This window comes from Opisthocomus hoazin, chromosome 2 (assembly GCF_030867145.1).
Source record: "Opisthocomus hoazin isolate bOpiHoa1 chromosome 2, bOpiHoa1.hap1, whole genome shotgun sequence".
Lineage (NCBI taxonomy): Eukaryota > Metazoa > Chordata > Aves > Opisthocomiformes > Opisthocomidae > Opisthocomus > Opisthocomus hoazin.
The window spans coordinates 27,295,741-27,315,069 of NC_134415.1; the positions used below are offsets into that span (position 1 = coordinate 27,295,741).

Genomic DNA, 19,329 nt, shown 5'->3' on the forward strand with positions numbered 1-19,329 from the left:
CTGACGTACAGCCTCGTCTGTGCTCCAGAAGGAGAGAGAGACTGCGCTTCTGCTGGGATCCCGCTCCAAAACCCAGCGGGGTGCTGCGGATCGCCTCTGGCCTGCGTGGGGGGCACATTTTCCCTCCAGTAGCAGTGTTTGCTGGATCATTAGGGAAATGCAGGACAGAGAGGAGAAGGTGAAGACTTCACAGCAGCTCTAAACCCACTCTGACCTTTCCTCCTCACCCCCGTATCACGTCACCATTTACACACTGAGCCCCCACGTTTGGCTTGGGAGGCTCCCTAGGCCGAAGTCTCCCAGGCTGAAAACTGACACTTGGGCAAGCCGTGAAAGCTGAAGACCTTGGTTTGCTTTAGCTGTTGGAACAGCCTTTCTCTGGCCTCCCATACATTAAACCTCCTGATGAGATTCAAGCATACCATGCGGCCAGGACACGGTGGGGAATATTACTGGTAGAGCTCACAGAGACGTCAGCTCCTTCGGAGAGTGATTAGCGACTCAGCATAACACCCATGGCTCCCAAGAGCCTTCAGAAAGGTGATTAGGGCACTGGAGAGATTTATTTATGGTGAGAGATGAAAATCAGTATTTGCAGGTGCTGAGGAGATGCACAGGTACGCGCCCAGCCTGGCTGGGAGCAGGGGAGATCGGAGTGGCAGCAGTATCCGAGTGCACAGGCAGGGGTAGGGAACAACAGTTTTCAGGCGATTATTTATTCCTGATGGAGAGTTACCTCTAGCTCTAGGAGTTGTATTAGGTTGACACCATTGTGCTTGACATCAAGAGCTGAAAAGACCCCTCCGAGCATGGAAATAAGCACCAGGGAACGGAGCTGAGTGGTGGAGAAGGCAGCAGCAGCCAGGGAGTCGTCTGCCTGGGGAATGCTGCAAGGCCACAGACGTGGCTGGGCAAAGCCCCGGGGGACAGACGGGTTCCCCGTTGCTCTCATCCACAGCTCCATCACATCGGGCACGGGCAGAGGAGGACCAGGTGCCGTTGTTCCTGCGGCGTTAGCAGTGCGGGCAGACACGATGAGACCTGCAGCCACTCATTGCTGGGGTGGGACTCGCCCGGGTCTGGGGCACTCCTTTGCCCATCAGACAGAGGACCCCTGTACCCGTCGTGTTCCAGCTGGGATCTCGCTGCCATCACCGGGAACACTCGATGGTTAACAACGAATTTTCCAGCTCCGTGAGGAAGGATGGAGCAGCCCTGCTCTCTCCAGTGAAGAGTTTGATCTCCAGCCGCCGGGACGCACGGCTCGGCACGGTTCGGCATGACTCGGCATGGCACGGCTCGGCGGGCCGGACCTGCGGCCCCACGCCGGACGGCCGCCGGAGAAACGGCTCAGCCCGCGCAGCCTGGCTCCGGTGACCCGGGCCGCCCGGCAGGGGGCGCCGCCAGCCAGCGCCTCCGCCACTCACGGCTCGTCCCGCCCCGCGAGCCCCGCCCCTCTTTGTTGCGGCCGCCAATGGGAGCGCGCCGAGGGCGGGCGGGCGGCCGGTAGCGCGGTAACGCGGCGGCATGGAGCGCGGCTCGGGGCGCGCCCCCGCGGCCGGGGCGAGCGGGGCCGGGCCGGGGCTCCCGGGACGAGCGGGCTGCCGTGCCGCGGGGCGGGCGGGCGCCCGCCGTTAGGGACGGGGCCGCCCGCGCACACACGTAACACGCACACATATATATAATATACACAGAGAGAGAGGGCCCGGGCGGCGGCGAGGCCGCAGGGTACCTCGGCAGCGGTCCCTGCGGCGCTCCCGGGCTCGGGCATGGCCGCGGGGCCATGACGGGCGCGGCGGAGGGCGGCGGCGGGAGCACCCGCCGTGCGGTGGTCGGCAAGGCGGGCGGCCGTTCGCGGAGCGCCCAGCCGCGGGCGGCGGGCGGCGGCGGCGGGCCCGGTCCCGGTAGCGGCGGCGGCTCGGAGGAGGAGGAGCAGCGGGACGGCGGGTCCCTCTTCCTGGTGAACAAGAGCGGCTTCCCCATGGACGGGCAGACCTGGGAGCGGATGTGGGGACACGTGGAGCGCGTCCACCCCGACGGCGGCGCCGTGGCCGCGGCCATCCGGAGCGCCGCCCGCCTGGCCCGGGTAAGGAGAGGCCTCCCGCCCCCCCCTCCCGAGAATGAGAGGGTGCCCCGGGGCCGGGCTGCCCCGGGTGCTGTGGGCGCCGAGGGGACGGGGAGGCGGGAGGCTCACGGGTCGGCCCCGGGGGTGCTCTCGGCCCCTGCCGGAGCGGCTGCCGTGCGGGAGGGCCCGAAAAGGGGTGCCGAGGAGCTGCAGCTGGGGTCTTGGGAAAAAAGTGGGAAGAGAATTATTTTCTGTTCGTCTGGGGGAGGAAAAAGCGGAAAACGAGAATTAAAGGAAATCATCGGGGACTGGACGAAGCGCTGTGTGCGATTAGGAGCGCGTTCTGCAAAGCTCTTCAGAGCGCAGGTGTCTCCCAAAACACAGCCTTGCTCCTGAGATGCGGTAAGGGATTTGGAACCCAGACGTTTCGTTCCCAGTGCATGGAAAGATTCCAAGCGCTTTTGTCTCCTGTGTTCCTCGGTACAAGCTCCAAGCAGCTCTGCCTGACCCGAATCCTTTCTTTTTTCCTTCAGGCAGCAAATAAAATGTTGTTGTCTGCTGATGTTCCAAGGCTTCTGGCTGCTGCGCTGCATTACTGATCACAGTGTCTTTAACGCTGTCGGCTTTGGCAGACTCGGAGCTTGGTTCGCTCCTCCTGCCAGGCAGCATTAATCTGAGCTGACCGCTGAAGTCGGCGCTGATTTGTACCCCTCTGCGCGCTGGGGTGAGGTGGTTGGGCTGGCGTTGTCACAGTCCGGGCTGTCAGTGATATGTACGCTTATTCTTTACGTGGACTAGAAAGGAAAAATTCCGTGCTTGGAGAAGTTGACAGCCCATTGAGTAGGGCTATTTTGTGAAGGCGCTTGTCAAGGAAGATGCAAACTGAAAAGGCCTTTCATCTCTCTTCTGCAGTCTTTGGTTCAGCATAAGTGCAGAAGGGACAATCTCCATTCTGTCCATTCTGCCACCTCCCTCCTGCTGGCACCAGCCTTTCTTTGAGTGGGGGAACAGATCCAGCTAAAGAATAATCTGGTTTTGCTGGGTTTGTTTGCAGTTCCCCAGTGTGGTTCCTCTTGTACTTACACGAGTGCTTGAGGTAGAAATGAAGGGGCAAAGAGAGGGCAGAACTTCTTGTTTCAGCAGCATGACCAGCTTACACCAGTCTAAACAGCCTGGAGACTGGTTTGGTGTTATGATACGGCAAAGCATATGCTGGACTTGATTTTCTTCCCCTGCTTCCCAGCTCCAAAGCGTGTCACTTTTACTGGTGATACCCATAGTGACTGACAAAGCATCTGGTGAGAGACATGCCAGTGGCTCCGATGTGCCAGCATGCTGCCTGCCAAAGTGCCCTGGAGACTGTCACCCATGGCTTCTTCCTTGGTGCCGAAGCGCAAGGCTGACTCGGTGCGGCATGTACTGAAGCTGAGTAGGAGGAAAAATGTTTTGGAATCTGCCTGGATAAATCATTTGGTGGTAGTTACTGGTTTGTGATCAGTGGACGGTGCTGTAGAGGAGTTGTATTGATTTCCTCCAGCAGCAAGCTCCCTGTTGCAGTGATTAACTTAAAGGGCAGAAGGGCCTGGTGTCCCCTGTGACTAATTAGCTCTTGCTGGCTAAGCTTGGGACCTCTGGGGTCAAGGGGTAATATGAGGACCACCTGGTCCTTATTAAGGCAGGCACAGCTCAGGTGAGCAGATGAAGGGTAGGAGCAGGTTGGTTTGCTACAAAGTGGTAGTGGGTTGCCGAAGTTGTGATGGTAATTTCTGGGTCAGAGTAGGAATGTGAGGGGAGAGTTTTTCCTTAGATGTTGGTACAGCTTTTTTAACTGGCTTGTGCTGCTGGGTATGTGGCAACCTGCAAAAGACCAAGTAGTGCTGATGGGGAGCAAGAAGAGAATCTTGTGTCCGTGAGAAGATGGTTTGTAATCTGCTTGCATTACTAGTTGGTGGAGGCTGAGCAAGCAGTGTGTGCAGCTGCTCCATTTTTTGCATCTGATCTCTTCATAATCCCTAGTGATGGGAGAGAGTTCTCATCCCCTCCCCAAGAAGCTCCACTTGATTGCTCTAATCATCTTGGTATTACTCTCAGTGATCACACACGCAGGGCAGTAAGTAGCTTCTTACTGTATGGGTGAGGTCATCCTTGCTGAAACAAATGCAAATTGCAAGGGTGCAGGGGTGCATCTCTCCTGGGAGGAAGAGTCCTTATGAAAAGCTGGCTTGTCTGCAAGGGGGGGCAGTTTCAGAACCTGAGGGATCCCTTGGTTGCACCTCCCCACCTCGGGCGTTTGGCTTGGTCTCTGGCAAGGGTGTGGGCTCCCAGTTTGGAAGGGCTGTGCAATCCTTTGTGTAGTCTGTGATCTTTAAGATACTTGCAGACCTTAATGAATTAAACCTTTCACCAACTTTGAGGGCTCTAGCCTGCCAGCTTCATCCATGCTAAGTAACAGCATACTTGCAAGGCGAGCTAGCAGACAGTGACTTTCTGGTCATTAAATGAGACACAGTGGAGTCAGGCAAGACAAGGTTCACACGGGATGTCTGCGGTGAACTCAGACTATGGTGTTTCCAGTCACAGGATGATGGTCTCCAGCTCTGCCACAAAGTCTTGCACTGCAGCGGCTCTGTTGTCTCTGGAGCTGCTGCTGCTTGGAAATACTGATACTGGGTCAAGGCCCTTTCATCTGCCTGGTCTCTGAGTCTCACTTGCTTTGTAAATTTGTGGTCTGTAGTGCTGTGTCTGCGTTGGCTCTCGGCGGCCCTGGCCTCCTGCTACAGACCCTTGCTGGCTGCTGCGCTGGGGTATGCACCGGCAGCTGGAGGGCCATGACAACACCGCGCTTCCCTTTGCTCGTGGTGCTGTGCAGTCCTGGCTTCTGCTCCGTGCTGGCTGGGTGCCCAGGATCTGTGCTCCTGCAGCCATGGCAAGGATCTGAGGGGGGGAAAAAATTGGTTTTGCGTGGAGAGAGTGGGAGCGGCAGGTGGCTTTCCACCGCCTGGCCTGGCTGTCAACATGGTGGCATGTCCTGCCCACCCGTCATGGGAAAGAGGAGAGCAGGGGAACACTGATGGCTGCTTCTGTGTCCTTGCCTGAGATCTGGAGGGACTTGTGCCTCCTGGCTCGGCAGGCCTGCCGAGGTAACTTTGATGGATGGGTGATGGGATACGCGTCAGCCGTTGGGAGACCCTGGTTCTCTTTGCCCGAGCGCACCCCGGTGACCGACACAATCATCCTCTGCCTTGGAGATGGGGAAGCACCTCTTCTGGAGGTCCAGACCCGACCCCCGCGGCGAGGGCGGCTGCTGTGGGTTACAGCAAGGGCTGCGTCCCTTCACCGGTGCGGTCGCCATGGGATGCTGTCCTATGCCACAGCGGGGCGAGGGCAGGGGTCTCCATTTTATGGGGGGCTGGGAAGGGGGTGCTGTCCCCCCCCATAGCTCTGCAGCAGCCAGGCCTCTTGCTGGCTGGGAATCCCATGGCCTTGGCGCGTTGTGTCGTGTGTGCAAGGCGTGTACCCAGAGTCTGTTGTCTCTGAAGAAGAGGAGCGTTGCTATCGGAACAGGGATGGCTGGCCCTGGAAGGGTTTGGCAGGCCTGCCCGTGTTCCCTCCTTCAGCCACGTGCTCCTCCTGGAACTCGAGCCGCGTCCGTGCGTGGAGTCCAGGCCGGCCTGAGTGCCGAGACGGACGGGTGAATAATTCCTCCAGGCCAAAGGGGCTGGGGGCAGGGGGAACTTGGGAAACTGAAAAATTGCCTCTAATGAAGAGCTTAGGTGTGGAAATTGTGATTAAGAAGTGCTAATGAATCTTGCTTGTAACTCCCACTTGTGAGAACACCCGTGTGTTCTCTTAGCTTCTTTTAGCCGCTCTGCCCACTTTGACATCTGCTGACCCTGTATTTTGCAATGTCGCCCCTGAAATAAGGGGGTTTGGGACAAGACCCTACCCCTTGCCTGTGTGGTTACAGGCTCAGGAGCCGCGTAGCTGTGGGGATTAAATATGGACTGAGGGCCCGGCTTCTTAAAGTGCTTAGGCACAAGCAGATGTCTTATGGGATTTTGGAAAAATCCCATTACAGTGCCAGTCTATATCTTTAAGTGTCTTAATATCACTAAATATCTGGGTCCCAGGTGGTCTTCTAGGTACCATGTGCTCCGTGCCCAGCAAGTATGCTGCTGACACGCGGCAGATGGGAAATTGTGAAGCCTGAGATGCCTGTCTCCTTTTATCTTTTTCTCATGGTAGAGGAAACCAAAAATTAGTCTTGATTGAAAATACGGCTCCTCATGGGAGGGGTGACAGCGGAGCCAACGCTGGGACTCTGCTCATCCAAACTGCCCTCTGCTAGAAGGGAAAAATGGGAAGCGTTTGCCTTCTGCGCTGGACTGCCTGCCCATGTCGGGCAGTGTTTGAAGGATGTCGATGGCTGGGACAAGCAGCCCACTGTGGCGGGGGCCTGTGCTGGCCTCTCCACGCTGGCAGGGATGGGCCCGGCTCCGGTGTGCAGGCAGCCCCCGTTGTCAGCGGGATGACTTTGCCTGATGCTTGAGTTCCTGTGGGGTTTGAGCCATCTGGGCTACCACCTTGCATTGCATTAAGCACATGCCGCTGCCTAAGTAAATCGCTTATCCGCTCTGCAGGGAGTGGTAACTGTCTAACCTCTTTACCTTTTTTTTCTGTGTCCAGCCCTCAGTGCCACCGGTGCCAAACTACAAGCTCTCCATGTCGATCCCAGAATGGCTCCAGGCAATACAGACCTACATGAAGATGCTGCAGTATCCTTCTCCAGTGTGTGGTCTCCTGACAGAAGGCTGGCTTGTGCCTGGCATGAATTAACAGGGGCTTTACCGAAGCACTAGCTAGTCGCGAGGGCTTGGAATCATTCAGGGGTGAAAGGATGCCTCTAAGGATTTGTGATAGCACCTGCAGCACTGAGCTTGTCACAGAAATCCTCTGGGATGTGTAATTAACTTTAAATGTTAATAAGAATTTAACTGAAGTGATGTTGGTGGAAGTAGAAATGCTTATTTTGAAGTTGGCTTATGAGGATATTGTGACCAGATCATGATGCCTGGAGAAATAATATGGCATCTTGTCGTAAAGTGACTAAGGGAGAGCTGGTGTTGTGGCAAACCCTTTCTCCCTCTGCCCTGGCAGCCCCTGTGTCCTCCCTGAGGACTGTTGATGTGCTCAGCTTGCAGAGGGTGCTCATCATTGGAGTGGGGGGCACAAGCAGATGTCCTGACTCCGAGGTAGCACAGGAACTGACCAAAGGAATCCCCTGTTCCAGATGTCCCACCTTGCCTTGGGGGCTCATCAGAGATGTACACATCTATTCAGCTGCCCTATCACTGCCTCATGCCTAATACCTGACTGTTTCCATTGCTGACAGAGGAGACAATTGCTGGCACAGATGCTGCTCTTCTCTCCGTTTTCCTTTTTTCTAAACTCTCCCTTTTTGTGTGTGTGTGTGTGTATGTAAGCTGTGGGGATGAGGAATGAATGTAAAGTCCTGGTAAGGATTAAGAAAGGATATGGGTGGCAGCTGGAAGAGCATCCAAAAATAGCAGGCGCGGTTAGCCTGCTGGGGGTAGTGGTGGGGATCAAGGCGGCAGCTGCTGTAGGGAGGGAGGCTGGGGCCAGCCTGCTGTGTGGGGGGATGGCACATTTGTCTTCTGCATGGTGGCCCCTTGGGCAGGACAAGAGGCTTGCTGCTCAGTGGGATTGTGCCAGAGAGGAGATCACCTCACACAGAGCTCCAAAAGTTATATATATATATATATATATATATATATATTTTTTTTTTTTCCCCCTCCACAGTGGTCTTGAAATCCTGTACTCTACTACGTAGCAGGATCAGGCTTTAGACATGGGGTTTGGATCTGTGCTTAGAAAAGCTTCAACGTGGGCTGGGGAACAGGGTCTGGGCTTCCTTTGTGGGCTAAAAGAGGCTGTATGCTTTGTTCAGAGCACTCTGAAAAGGCCTCATGAATTAGGTTTTGAAGGCAAGAGGGAAGCAAAGCCTGGTTTCTGGAGAACTCTGAACTCTTATTGAAGTCAGATCAGAGCATCCTGGTGTGAGCTGGAGTTTTTATTTAGACCATGGTTATACAGCCAGCAGCTGTGCTTTTTATGACTCTCAAGGTACCCTTTGCCTCCACGGGGTCACTTGTTTCTGCCCTGGTATTACCACCAAAACTTCGGTGACGTGAATGTTCTCATGGCAGTGTTGGTAGCTAGGCTGGGGAACAGATTCAACCAGAAAAATAACCTAGCAAAATTAAGTGGATGGTGTAAGTTGTTGTTGGGGTTTTTTTGTTTGTTTTTGCTGGACAGGTCGGTTTCCTGATCTGATATAATCTGTTACTGCTTGAAGAGTTATGCTTAAGGAGCAGGGAAGAGGCTGCTTGTGCTGCTGCTGCTGCATGGCAGCTTGCACTCCTAGGCAAGTGGTGCAGAGGTATTGTTGATGGGTGACCATCTGCTGGCATCCTTTGGGATGAACTTTTCTCCTATGCTCATAGTATTAATTAATGTTCCTCAGTTGCACTTCGCTGGTTATTTCAATTTCAAGTGCATTGTATATTTTAGAGAATTATTTATATTTCCTAGACGTAAATGGATGCACCTGTCATGCTTCTGGTTTACAGGTCATACATCAGCTATGTGACTGAGTTGAAAACTTAAAAGGATTTGTTCGGCTACGCTATAAAAGCTTTCTCTTGCCCAAATGGGAGACTTTTTTTTCAAACTTTTGACTTAATAGTGGGACCTAGAGGAAAAGTGAATTCATAACCCTCAAATGCCAACTTTAAGAGTCGTTTTAGACAAACTTTTTGCTTGACCCTCCACCTAAGGCAAGTTAATGTCATATAAAAAGACAAATGAAAAATTGCTGTATTTCACGTGCCAGGGTTTCATCTCTGAGAGTCAATGGCTTTTATTGCTTGTTTTATGTTTCAACAGGATATTGGAACTGAAATTCACCTTTTGAGCATTGTTATTTTATTGTTTGACTGTTCAAGTTGCTTTCCTTTAACAGACAAAATTCAGATACAATCACACAGGAACACAGTTCTTTGAGATTAGAAAGATGAGACCTCTAAGTGGGTAAGTGTCTCTGGAAGTGGTCTGGGGCCCTTGTCCCATATCATGCCAGCGGATCACTTTGGGCATTTAAGCACTGTAGCACCATGGCATGGGAGGGCTGTCTCCTCCATGCCACGGCAGTTCTGGCAGGTCCAAAACTCTGTGTGTTGCTGCCTTTGCAAGGAGGGTCCCAGCGTGCTGCCAGGTGGCAGATGGACCCACCAAGAGCCAGTGAGTGGAAGGGCTGGTCTTGCTCAGCAGCTGCGTGGGAGCTGCATAGCTGCAGGCCAAAGCTGAATACACCAGTTGGGAAAACTCTCAGTTCTCCCTTGTTGGTGTTGGGTTAGGAGAGCTGGGCTGCTTTTATGGAAACTATGTGAGTCCTGATATTCTGGTTGCACTGTAATGCCCTTTGCTGATGATGGGAAGAGATCAACTGCGCAGAATGCTGCAGGAATTTTGACGTTGTCACAGGCGCAGTCCTTTCCTCTGGAGGATCACAACAGACCATCTTAAGTTGTGGTCTTGCTTCTCCCATTGCTGCTCATCTTGCTGTTCCTTCCATGTGATGGACTTGTGTGCTGGGTGGCGATGACTTGTGTGACGCAAGTATGAACATGTGCGCAGGGAGCCTGGCAGCAGGGAGCTGGGATCCCTTGCATGTAAGACCTGCATCATACTTAGGACAGGTCTTTAATAGGACCCAGTAAATTAGCAGGTTAGGGTGGGGAGTGATGTTGACAATATTATGCTTTTATTTTAGGGTGAAATTCAGATAAGCAGAATATAATTACTCCTGTAGACTGGCCCGTTTCTAGCTCTCCCCAGCTGTCTGTCATTAATCTAATGGTCTGTCACTGTAAATTCCAGTTCCCATTCCAGCTCTGCGCTTCAAGTTTTCATCTTGCTGACAGCAATCTTTCCCACTTCCTTTCTCTGTATAATGTTCACTGCACCAGTGGAATTAGTTTAGAAGAAATCTTGTGCTTTGAATGATAAGATGGGATTACGGAAGCTTAAACCAGTTTTCAGGCTGGACACTGATTTTTTAAATTTGTCCCATTACGTTTTTCCAAGGAAGTGGAGGATGAAAATGAGCTGTGCTTAGCACTCACCACTTGAAAGGTTGGTGTCCTCCTGAGCTGGATGAAAGCCTGTCTTACCAGTATGGTACTTTTTCTTGGAAGGGAACTGATACAGTGCTCACAGCTGGAGATGCACCCGTGGCTTTGGATCCTCTCCTAAGCGTGCCGTTTCCTCTGCTTGCCTGCTGTAGTGTTTGTGGCTTGGGGACTCGTGTCTGACTTGTTACAGCGGCAGGACAAGGAGAGGACTTCTGTGAGTGACTTGGTATGTGGTGGCAGGACTTCTGCAGGGTTAAGGAGAGTGCCCCTGGAAATGGTCTAACCCCTCAGGGCAGCTGCTGTCAACTTGCCAGGCACAGTACCCTGTGCCTGGTCTATGCTGGACTTGCATGGTGTTAAGTCCCAAGACCTGTGCTGCTTTGCTCTTTGGCCTGATGGACAGTAGTGCTAGGAGCAGTGGAGCTGTTAAGGGCACGCTTATCTGCCCAGATCCTGTTGTACTGCAGCAGGGCTCAAGCGCTTGCCCTGTCTTGGTTTCTCCAACTTTGAGAAGGGGAATAACGCATTGATCACCCTGTAATATTGAGGCGTCCCTAAAGGCTTTCCTTTCCTTCATCTTGGGTGCGTGGCTGTTCTTACTAGCTGAGGATGTCTTCTCTTCCATTGACCTTGGCAATTTATTCTCCAGCTGCCAGGCCAGTTTTCATAAGAGCTGAAAAATTGCCCACACCTGCAAGTTTTTTCCTGGGAGGTGTGTTCCACTTTGCAAGAAATCTGCTTCCAGTGTGGTGATGTGTCTTGTGCTGAGGTGACAAGTGCTGTGCTGAGCAAGTTTCTGTGGTATGAAAGGCCTTGCTTGCTGTAAGACAAAGTTTGTATTTGCAAGTTGATCAGGCAAGATGCTGAGCACCTCCAATTGCCACCGGCTCTTGGAAGTTGAGGCTGTTCCCAGAGGTGTGATTTATTGACATTAAACATATTGCTTATTTCTTAATATGAAGGCTCAAAGCTAATGGATGTATTATGAGAGCTTTGGCAGCCTCTCTTCAAGAGAGCAATGGCTGGACACAAAGAAGCTGAGCACTAGATGGAAATTGAATATTCATAAATTCATGTGAAAGTGTCCTAAAGCAGCTGGGGCATATTAATGAGTTTTTCTATTATGGAGGAATGACTAGATATTGTAGAGATTTACTGTCAGCATCAGTGTGATGCATGAGAAAATAAAAATGCCTGGCTGCGCTTAGGAAGAAGAGCATAAATTCTCTCTAGAAACTCATAACATTAAGGGACACAGGCTTGATATAAGCCAGTATTTACAACCTCTCTTAAGAAAAAGTCTGTTAGCTATCAACTTGCTTCTAGACTGCCAGACACCCTGTGGGTTTGTCTAGACTACAGATAACACTTCTGAAAATGTTAGATTTCTGTTGGCGTAACTGTGTGAGTCTGGGTGGTAGAGTTGTGATCCTGCAAACTGTGTGTGGTGTTCCTGTTGTACCAGCAAACTGTGTCTGCAAATGCATCTCGCCTGGCCTGAGTTTGCTGTATTTGCACAAAATCCAGATTTACAGATGTAGCTACATTCACTGTAGTAGTGCTTTGCTAATAGAGTATACAAGGTATCCTGACCTGGGATGGTGTCCTTGACATCGGCTTTGTGATGTACCCTTTTGTACTAGGTAGGTAAGGGGCACCCCATGGAGTTCAGCTATCGGTCCATGGGATGTGTGTGATGTGTGTATGCATGCAATACAGGTGTTTCAGACACCAGTTGAGCTGATCTTCCTTTTCCCATATGGGATTATGCTGGCAAAACCTACATTACAGCTTGTTTGGTAGATCCATTCTGATAAAAAATGGCACTTTTAATTGAAATAGTCATTCTTTAAAATTCCCAAGTCTAGATCGTGTAAGAGCTTTAGGAAAAAAAAAAGTATTTCTGGATGCCTAGTAATATCTATGCATTCAATGTCAACAAACTTTTGTTATTGGCTTTACAAGGAGCAATATGCCCTCTGCAAGCTTCTGTTCTAGGATGCAGGCGTGAGCCACAATGAGGAACGAATATCTTTGTCTTCCACAGAGTGTCTGGGGAGGTTGTAGGTAGGTGCAGTATTGTGCTGCTCCCTCCAGTGAAGTGGCAGCTGATCAGTGGGACCTACGACTGAAACAAAAAATGATGTTTGGGTAGGTTCTGGGGACTTTGAGAAATCACACCTCAGAAGCTGCCCTGCGAAGATGGAGAAACATTCAGTGACTGCAGATATAACGGGTAATCAATTGCAATGAAAGAGCATGATAGAAGCAGTCACGTGGGAACAATGCAACCAAGTAAAAGCGAAGGGAGGGAGGGTGGAAAATAATACTGTTTCAACACACCATGTTATTAAGGAACCCCGATGGGGCTGTAAAGAAAAATGGGCTCGTACCATTTCCAGACAATAGACTGCAGCAGGCAGTTGAACATCTGCTTCTCTCTCACACAGGGAATGTTACAGATACGGTGCTATGTTCAGCCTGTGGCAGAAGTGCTTTTGCCATTGAAACAAACTGATTTTGAGAAGATTCACGAGAGCAGTAGCTGCTCTGCTGTTTTATCTCCTTTTACTCCTGTTGGTGCCTTTCACTTCTCTTTGCTTCATTGGGAAGAATAAATCTGTCAGGAGCCTTAGAAAAACTTTGGAGGGGGAGATTTTACATACCTTAGGCAAGTACCAAGGCCTAGGGAAGGAGAACTTAGTAGAAAATATGCTGGAGGATCTCTCTAACTCGAAGTTTATTGGAGTCTGTAGGAGTCTTTCTGGTGAAGGTAATGGGCAGCGTCTCCTCCTAAGCGTGGTCATCTCTGAAGTGACTCTAGCGTGATGGGTGCCAGCTGGTAAGATCCCGCAGTTTTGGGCATGCGAGAAGGTTTGAAGCTTCTTCTAACTTGTATACGAGATCGGATGCCCTAGTGAAAAATCTGGGAACAAAAGAGAATCCATGGTTCCCCTGAGATGACTGCAGTCACTGCTATTTTAAACAGAAAGCATCCAGAAGATGCAGAACCATCTCCTTTATGGGCCTTCTCTTTGTGCAGAAAGCAAGGGACAGAAATTTGAGTCAATTTACAAGGAAATATAGCTGTCTGCCAACGATTAGATCTAGAAGGAGGACCATGCAGCCTGTCTGTTAGAGGCAGGAATGTTCACTGTGGTCAGGAGCAGAGATCTGCCTGACAGACTTTAGACAGTGGTATAAATGCCATGAAGAGGGAAGCTGCATGATGGTTATTTTTGACTGTAGCAGTCTCCCTCAAGATACTGGAAGAGATGGGCTGCCCCTGTGTTCACAGGGGTCTGTGGAGAGGGTGGCTTTGGGCTAGTTCCCAGCTAATGGTGATATGAGATGGAAAAGTCCTGCGTTGGAGTATCAGATACGGAGTCTGTTCAGGTAACTGGAAAGATTTAAAGAAAACCCTGGAAACAGACCCTGCACAGGCAGGGAAATGAAATGCTTGGTGCTATTTTTTAATTCTTTCCCACCCTTCCTTAAATATTCATTCACAAGTTTAATGGTGCAACCTTTCTGGTCATGATTAACATCTGAGACAGCATGGTAAGAATCCAGTAGTGAAAGAAAATAGGGAAAGGACAAGTCAAAGAGCAGTTGTGACTAGTTATTTTCAAATGAGCTGGATGTTCCCTTAGAGAAGTGACAAACAACCTCCAAACCATTGATACTTCTCATAGAGGGTGTGGGGAGGATGGGTGCTCTTGTTGGAAACTGGGGAAGGCAAAGATACCAGCCTTTAAAAAAGCCTTTAAAAACTATTTGAATTTATCTGCGGTTTCAGGAAAAACGCTAGGGCAAATAATCAAGTGTCTGGAACATAACAAGGTGGTAAGTGATCGGCAACTTGAATTTAATTTGGCATGGTTTGTTTCTGATAATTTCCTTCTATGAGAGTGATAGAGCTTTTGTCAGTCAGGGAGAAGTTGTAGTTGTGATGATTCTTTGCTTTAGTACAGCTTTTGGCAGCCTCCGGAGAAGACAGGGACCTGGAGTCTAAATGAAACTATTTTGACATAAGGACCCAACCTGGTGAAAAGCAGCGCTTACGAAGTTGTACTTAACCAATAGCTTGTTCTTGCCCAGCAGAGTTTGTCAGTTGAGGTGTGCAATATCTATCCCAGGTCAATGTTTTTTCATTAATGGTACGGATAAGACTAATTGTTTCCTAATAGATGTTTTTTTGTGATCCGGGCTAGACAAGGTGACGAGGCTTTACAGAGCGGAATTGGGTTTCAGAGTGATCTTGAAGGATAAGAGAGAGCTGGGCTGGAACAAACAGGAGGTATATGAGTAAGGGCAAATACAGAGAAGGGATTTGGGAATAGCAAGCTGTGGGAATACACAGTTGAGAAAAAAATGCTAGTTTTGCACAGATGGAGCTGATCTTAAAACAAACAAAAAAAATCACAAAAAAAACCCCAAACAAAAAAACCCCCACAAAAACAAAACACTGGGTTGGTAGCAAAAATATACTGAAAGCTGGATTCAGAAGGAAATTGGTCTGTTTGTATTGGTGTGGTGGGCTCAGCTGCAGTACCAGGAGATGCGAGTCAGTTGAAGAGAATCTAAAATGAAAGCAAGAAACATTGCCCAAGGTCTAGAAAACATGACCTAAGGGAAGATTTGGGGTGAGGGGAAGAGGGAGATTAAAAAGAAAAGAAAATATCTGTGTCTGCTTTCTTGTGTTTATAGAGGAGAGGGTAGATTACAGCCTGTCATGTAGACAAATGTCGGTTGCAAGAGGAGAGATAATAAGTGGTCTCCATGCCTACTGTGGATTGCAGAAATAGCTTCTGATTTAAATTGCAAAAAGGAAAGATTTAGTTTAAACATTAGGAGACCTTTTTAGACACGCGGTTAAGTACAGGATAGATTAACTGTTGGGTTCCCAAGCCTATAAGAACCCAGTTAAAAGTAGGTTGGAAAATTATCAGTGAGGAGTGATTTATATTTGGCTTATGCTACTTTGGCCTTCTCCAAAGGCTTTGCGTCCAATGTAAGCATGGGGTTGAAGGCCATGCTTCATCTCAAGCTTGTTAGAAGCAGAAGGAAGACTCTCTCAGTGGTTATAGAACTGGGTCATCCGCATAAACCCTGTAGTGTGTGTTGCAAAAGCAGAGGAAAAAGCGAGCTGTTTGCGGAGTATTCCCCAGGACTCTGGGATGGGTGTGTGTGAGGGTGCGACCTGCCCTGCGGGTGCACATGGACACCTATCTGCTGGTTGTTGGTGATGCTTCTCGACCGATGCTCCCCTTGCACAGATCCTCATCGCTGTCACAATCTGGAGGCCGTGGCTATCTCTGAGCTGTCAGGTCCCGGGTGGCCACTGAGCAGCTGCTGCAGCTGCTGGACCTGGGTTCTTTGAGCAGGAGGTAGGACGGGAGTGCTTCCCGGGGTCCCTGCTGAGCCCAGCTATCTGATGACACCATGTAAAGGGAAGGGAGGGCTGCTGCTAGCCTCAGAAGGGACACCTGCGGTACCTGTGCACTAGCAGGCAGTCTGTTTTTAAGCAAGCAAAATGCCTCTTCTGTTTGATTTAAATCTGTCTTAATAACCATAGAGCACCTTGGAGAGCTGTGCTTCAGCACCAGCATGTATGTGGCTTGCAAACAAAGTACATGTTAGATACAGCTTAGTATTTAAATAGTGTGAGTATTGCTGCGACAGAGAAGCCGGTAGTAATTTGGCTGCTCATTTAGGCCGATTACTTTGCAGACTCCCTCCCTGGCTGTGGAGTTGTTAGTTATCCCCATGCTGACAACACGTGGAAATCGTGACAGCACTGAGCTTATAAAAGCAGGTGTTAGGAGACCTGATGCTGCATGTGGTGACAAGGCAGCTCCAGTGCGGTTACTGTGTTTGCCTGCCGGCAGCGGGGTCAGCATAGGTGTGGACCTGAGGAGGAGATGTTGGCTTGGTCCCTCAGACCACGTTAACAAGGCGTACCCCACATTAAACAGCTTGAAGCCAAATGGCTTTACAGCTTGAGCTTTTTTTTTCCTCTGATATGCATTCGTAGTCAGCTGTGACCCTTTTTCGCCTCCCTCCTCCTGTGGAGTTGGAAGGTAGGAAATTCAGTGGGTCGTCTTGTTCATGGGTACCTCCCATGCATCGTCCGCATGTTGTACTTCTCCGGACAGGAACGGGGCTCTGCAGCGGCCGCTGCTGCGGCCAGCACTGAGGAGCCGCCGTGGGGGATGAAGGGGCCCCATTGTGTGCCCACGCCGGAGCCGCTCCCCACTTCCAGCAGCGGGGTTTCTGTGGCTGATTGTGAGCATGCAGGAGGCAGGGTAACTCTAATTTGTCTTCTGTACTGCAGGCAGAGTGTAAAGGGCGGTTGTTTACAAATGAAAAGATAATTTCTAACTTGGATAAATGGGACACGGAATAGCTGTGACAGGCTGTAATAGCAGTGGAAGCTGAATTGCCATTTGCAGTCAATACAAGGTTTAAAATGCATGAGGTGAATTAGAAAGTGGGAAAAACAAACTCTAATGGTTTCAAATGCATATTTCCATCATCTTCGTTAATACAAGTCTTTTTTATCATTTAATGTTGTGTTTCCGTAGAGTAGGGATCTGTGTACAAATTTCTTCTCAGGGAAAGGATACAGATAGAGAAAACTTCAAAATAGAAGTCATGCTTTGGTTTGGTTTTTACTATCCTTTTTTTTTGGTGTGTCATTGAATATGACTCTTCTGGCCTTTTTCAATCTCGTTCTGGTATTTTTTTTTTTTTAACTCTCCAGGATTTTGGGATCTGCTTGTGGAAGGGGACAGGATACCTAGTTGGTTGATGGTGCGGTGTTAGTTTGGCACGACAACTTTCTCAGCTGAGCTGAGATTAGGTTGTTTGTTTCTCATCAGTGTTCTCCCTGTCAGATAACTCTAAAGATAAGAGTCCAGACTGTAACTAAACTTCATGATCTTGCAAGATCCTGGGCATGTAGTTTCCTGCACTTCTGCAGGAAATCCTGTGGTTTTTACAACTTTCCCAGTCCACAGGAGGCAGGGAGCAGCAGCAAGGCAATAGCTCAGCTTGCAGTGGTGTGAAGTGTCTGTGTTGGTAGAGCTTTCTGCAGAGCAGCCTTGGTAAAAAGGCATTAAATTTTTGTCTGCACCTATAGCTATAGGCTCACAGAGGCATTTGTAGCTTTTGGGGGGCCATCATGTAACCATCCTCTCTCCCCTGTTTTTTCCAGAGGAGAGCCAGGGTTATTTTGAAAATAAGCTAAACTTGGTCCTGCTGTGGGAGCTTGCAGGGTTGCCAGCGTTTGCAGCTCAGCAGGGCTTTGTGTTACAGTCTGAAGTGATGCGTGTGGAGTTGCTGGAGAGGCAGAGTGCATTCCTCCAATACATCTTCAGAGGCTGGAATGCACTGGGATGCCCAACACCTTTTGTCAGCAGGGCTCTGGCAAGTCTGAAGAGGAGAATCAAGTTCACCGGCACTTGCTGAGAAGAACCGGAGGTGCATGACTGTGTGTGAGGACTCTGACTCCTGTCAACTGCTGTAACTGAAAGGACTGAAAACCTTTTTGTTTCTGTCCTAGGTTAATGGAGACAGCGAAAGAAATGACCAGGGAGTCCTTACCTATCAAATGCCTTGAAGCAGTTATCCTGGGGATGTATCCTTTCACATGCTTGTTGTTTTTTATTGCCCTTCCCGGGTGGTGTCTGAGATGGTGACAGCCAAAGGTGAGTGCCAGCAGCTTGGGGAACTGCTGTGGTATGGTATTGACCAGCAAGTTGCCAAATTGCATAGACTTGGCTGTAGAAGCTTGGATGCCGTGTGCCAAGTTCACAAGTGTCATGCTCTGGCTGTGCTGACTGCCTCCTGCCCTGGTAATCTGCAAAATGTCAGAATCTGACCCAAAGTGCCCAGAAAAGTATCCGTATACACAATCCCAGTTTTCTTTGTTAGTATTTCTCTGCCAGTTGTTGTCGGAGCTTGGTAACACCTGAGGAGCGCAGGTTCTGTCCTATGTTTGTCTAATGTTTACATGGCAAAGTCGTGTTAACTTCTGTTTCTCAGCCCACAGCTGTGCTTTGTGCAGAAACATTTGTGTGTTATAGTTAAACATTTAAGCTTTACCTTAACATAATGTTTGCTTCCTGTTCAGTCTTGGAAAAAAACCCAAGGATATTTTCATTTAGAGACGGACTCGCTTCTTGACCCTCTTGTGCTGTCACTGATCAACCAACCTGCATCGCCCTAGAACACGAGGGGAGGGAAAGGCAGGGTTACAGGAATAACTGTACGCTGGATACGTCTTGCCACCACTGATCAAGTTTGATTTAAACCAAAACAAAAACCCGACTCAAACCCCGAAGCCAACCAGCTTCTGGCGCGTCTCTGCGGCGATTTGCTTGCTGCTGCTGCCCCCTCTCGTGGGAGAAGCATCTGGCAGAGCCCGGCGGGTAGAGCGTAGTGCCAGGGGGGTGGGAGGGGGCCGTGGGCTGAGCAAGTGGCACGCGTGGTGTGCGAGGCTTCATGCCGGCTGCGGCCCGCCGTCGTGCTCGGAGGTCTGCCATGTGCCAGGGACGGGGCGTCTCGTCTGAGTCTGAAAGGTGGCTCTGGGTGATGGGGCTTCCACTGAAAATGCTGGTGGGGTCTGCATGCAGCTGGAGGGATGGGAGGCCTGGGGGCTTGATGTCAGTGAGACTCAAACTGATGCCCTCCCAGAGACAGAAATGATGTCAGTGGATCTGTTGTGCTTGCCCTTGTGTCAGGGTTGTGTCCCAAAGTATTTGGTGACCAAAATGATGGGCAGAACAATCTCCAGGTGGAGTTGATGCTGCTTTGCAGTACTGGTGTCAGTGTGGCTTCTAGTGCTGTATTTCTAGCACTGAATGGATGATTCCACATACCACGCAAGCAAAGGGTGATTAGTGGCATACAGATGACCACGATAACCTAAAAGCATTCTTGCAGATCTGAAAATTTTGACTGTTTTATTTTCATTTGGAAAGAGGGTTTTTTCTGCTGGCCTCGAACCTGACTTCAATTTTTTTTTCCCTTTTGAGCAGTGCGAGA

The 19,329-nt window shown here is 50.1% G+C and overlaps 1 protein-coding gene across 1 annotated transcript in view; it reads left to right on the forward strand.

Moving 5' to 3' along the window:
* Nucleotides 1–1,576: 1,576 nt before the first annotated feature.
* VASH2 (vasohibin 2) overlaps nucleotides 1,577–19,329 on the forward strand; it is a 35,639-nt gene continuing 17,886 nt past the window's right edge. Inside the window, exons 1-4 of the mRNA XM_075412977.1 lie at nucleotides 1,577–2,086; nucleotides 6,752–6,840; nucleotides 9,119–9,175; nucleotides 17,846–17,920. Coding sequence (XP_075269092.1) covers nucleotides 1,784–2,086; nucleotides 6,752–6,840; nucleotides 9,119–9,175; nucleotides 17,846–17,920 — 524 coding nt within the window. The 5' untranslated portion in view covers nucleotides 1,577–1,783. The remainder of the gene's footprint in view (nucleotides 2,087–6,751; nucleotides 6,841–9,118; nucleotides 9,176–17,845; nucleotides 17,921–19,329) is intronic.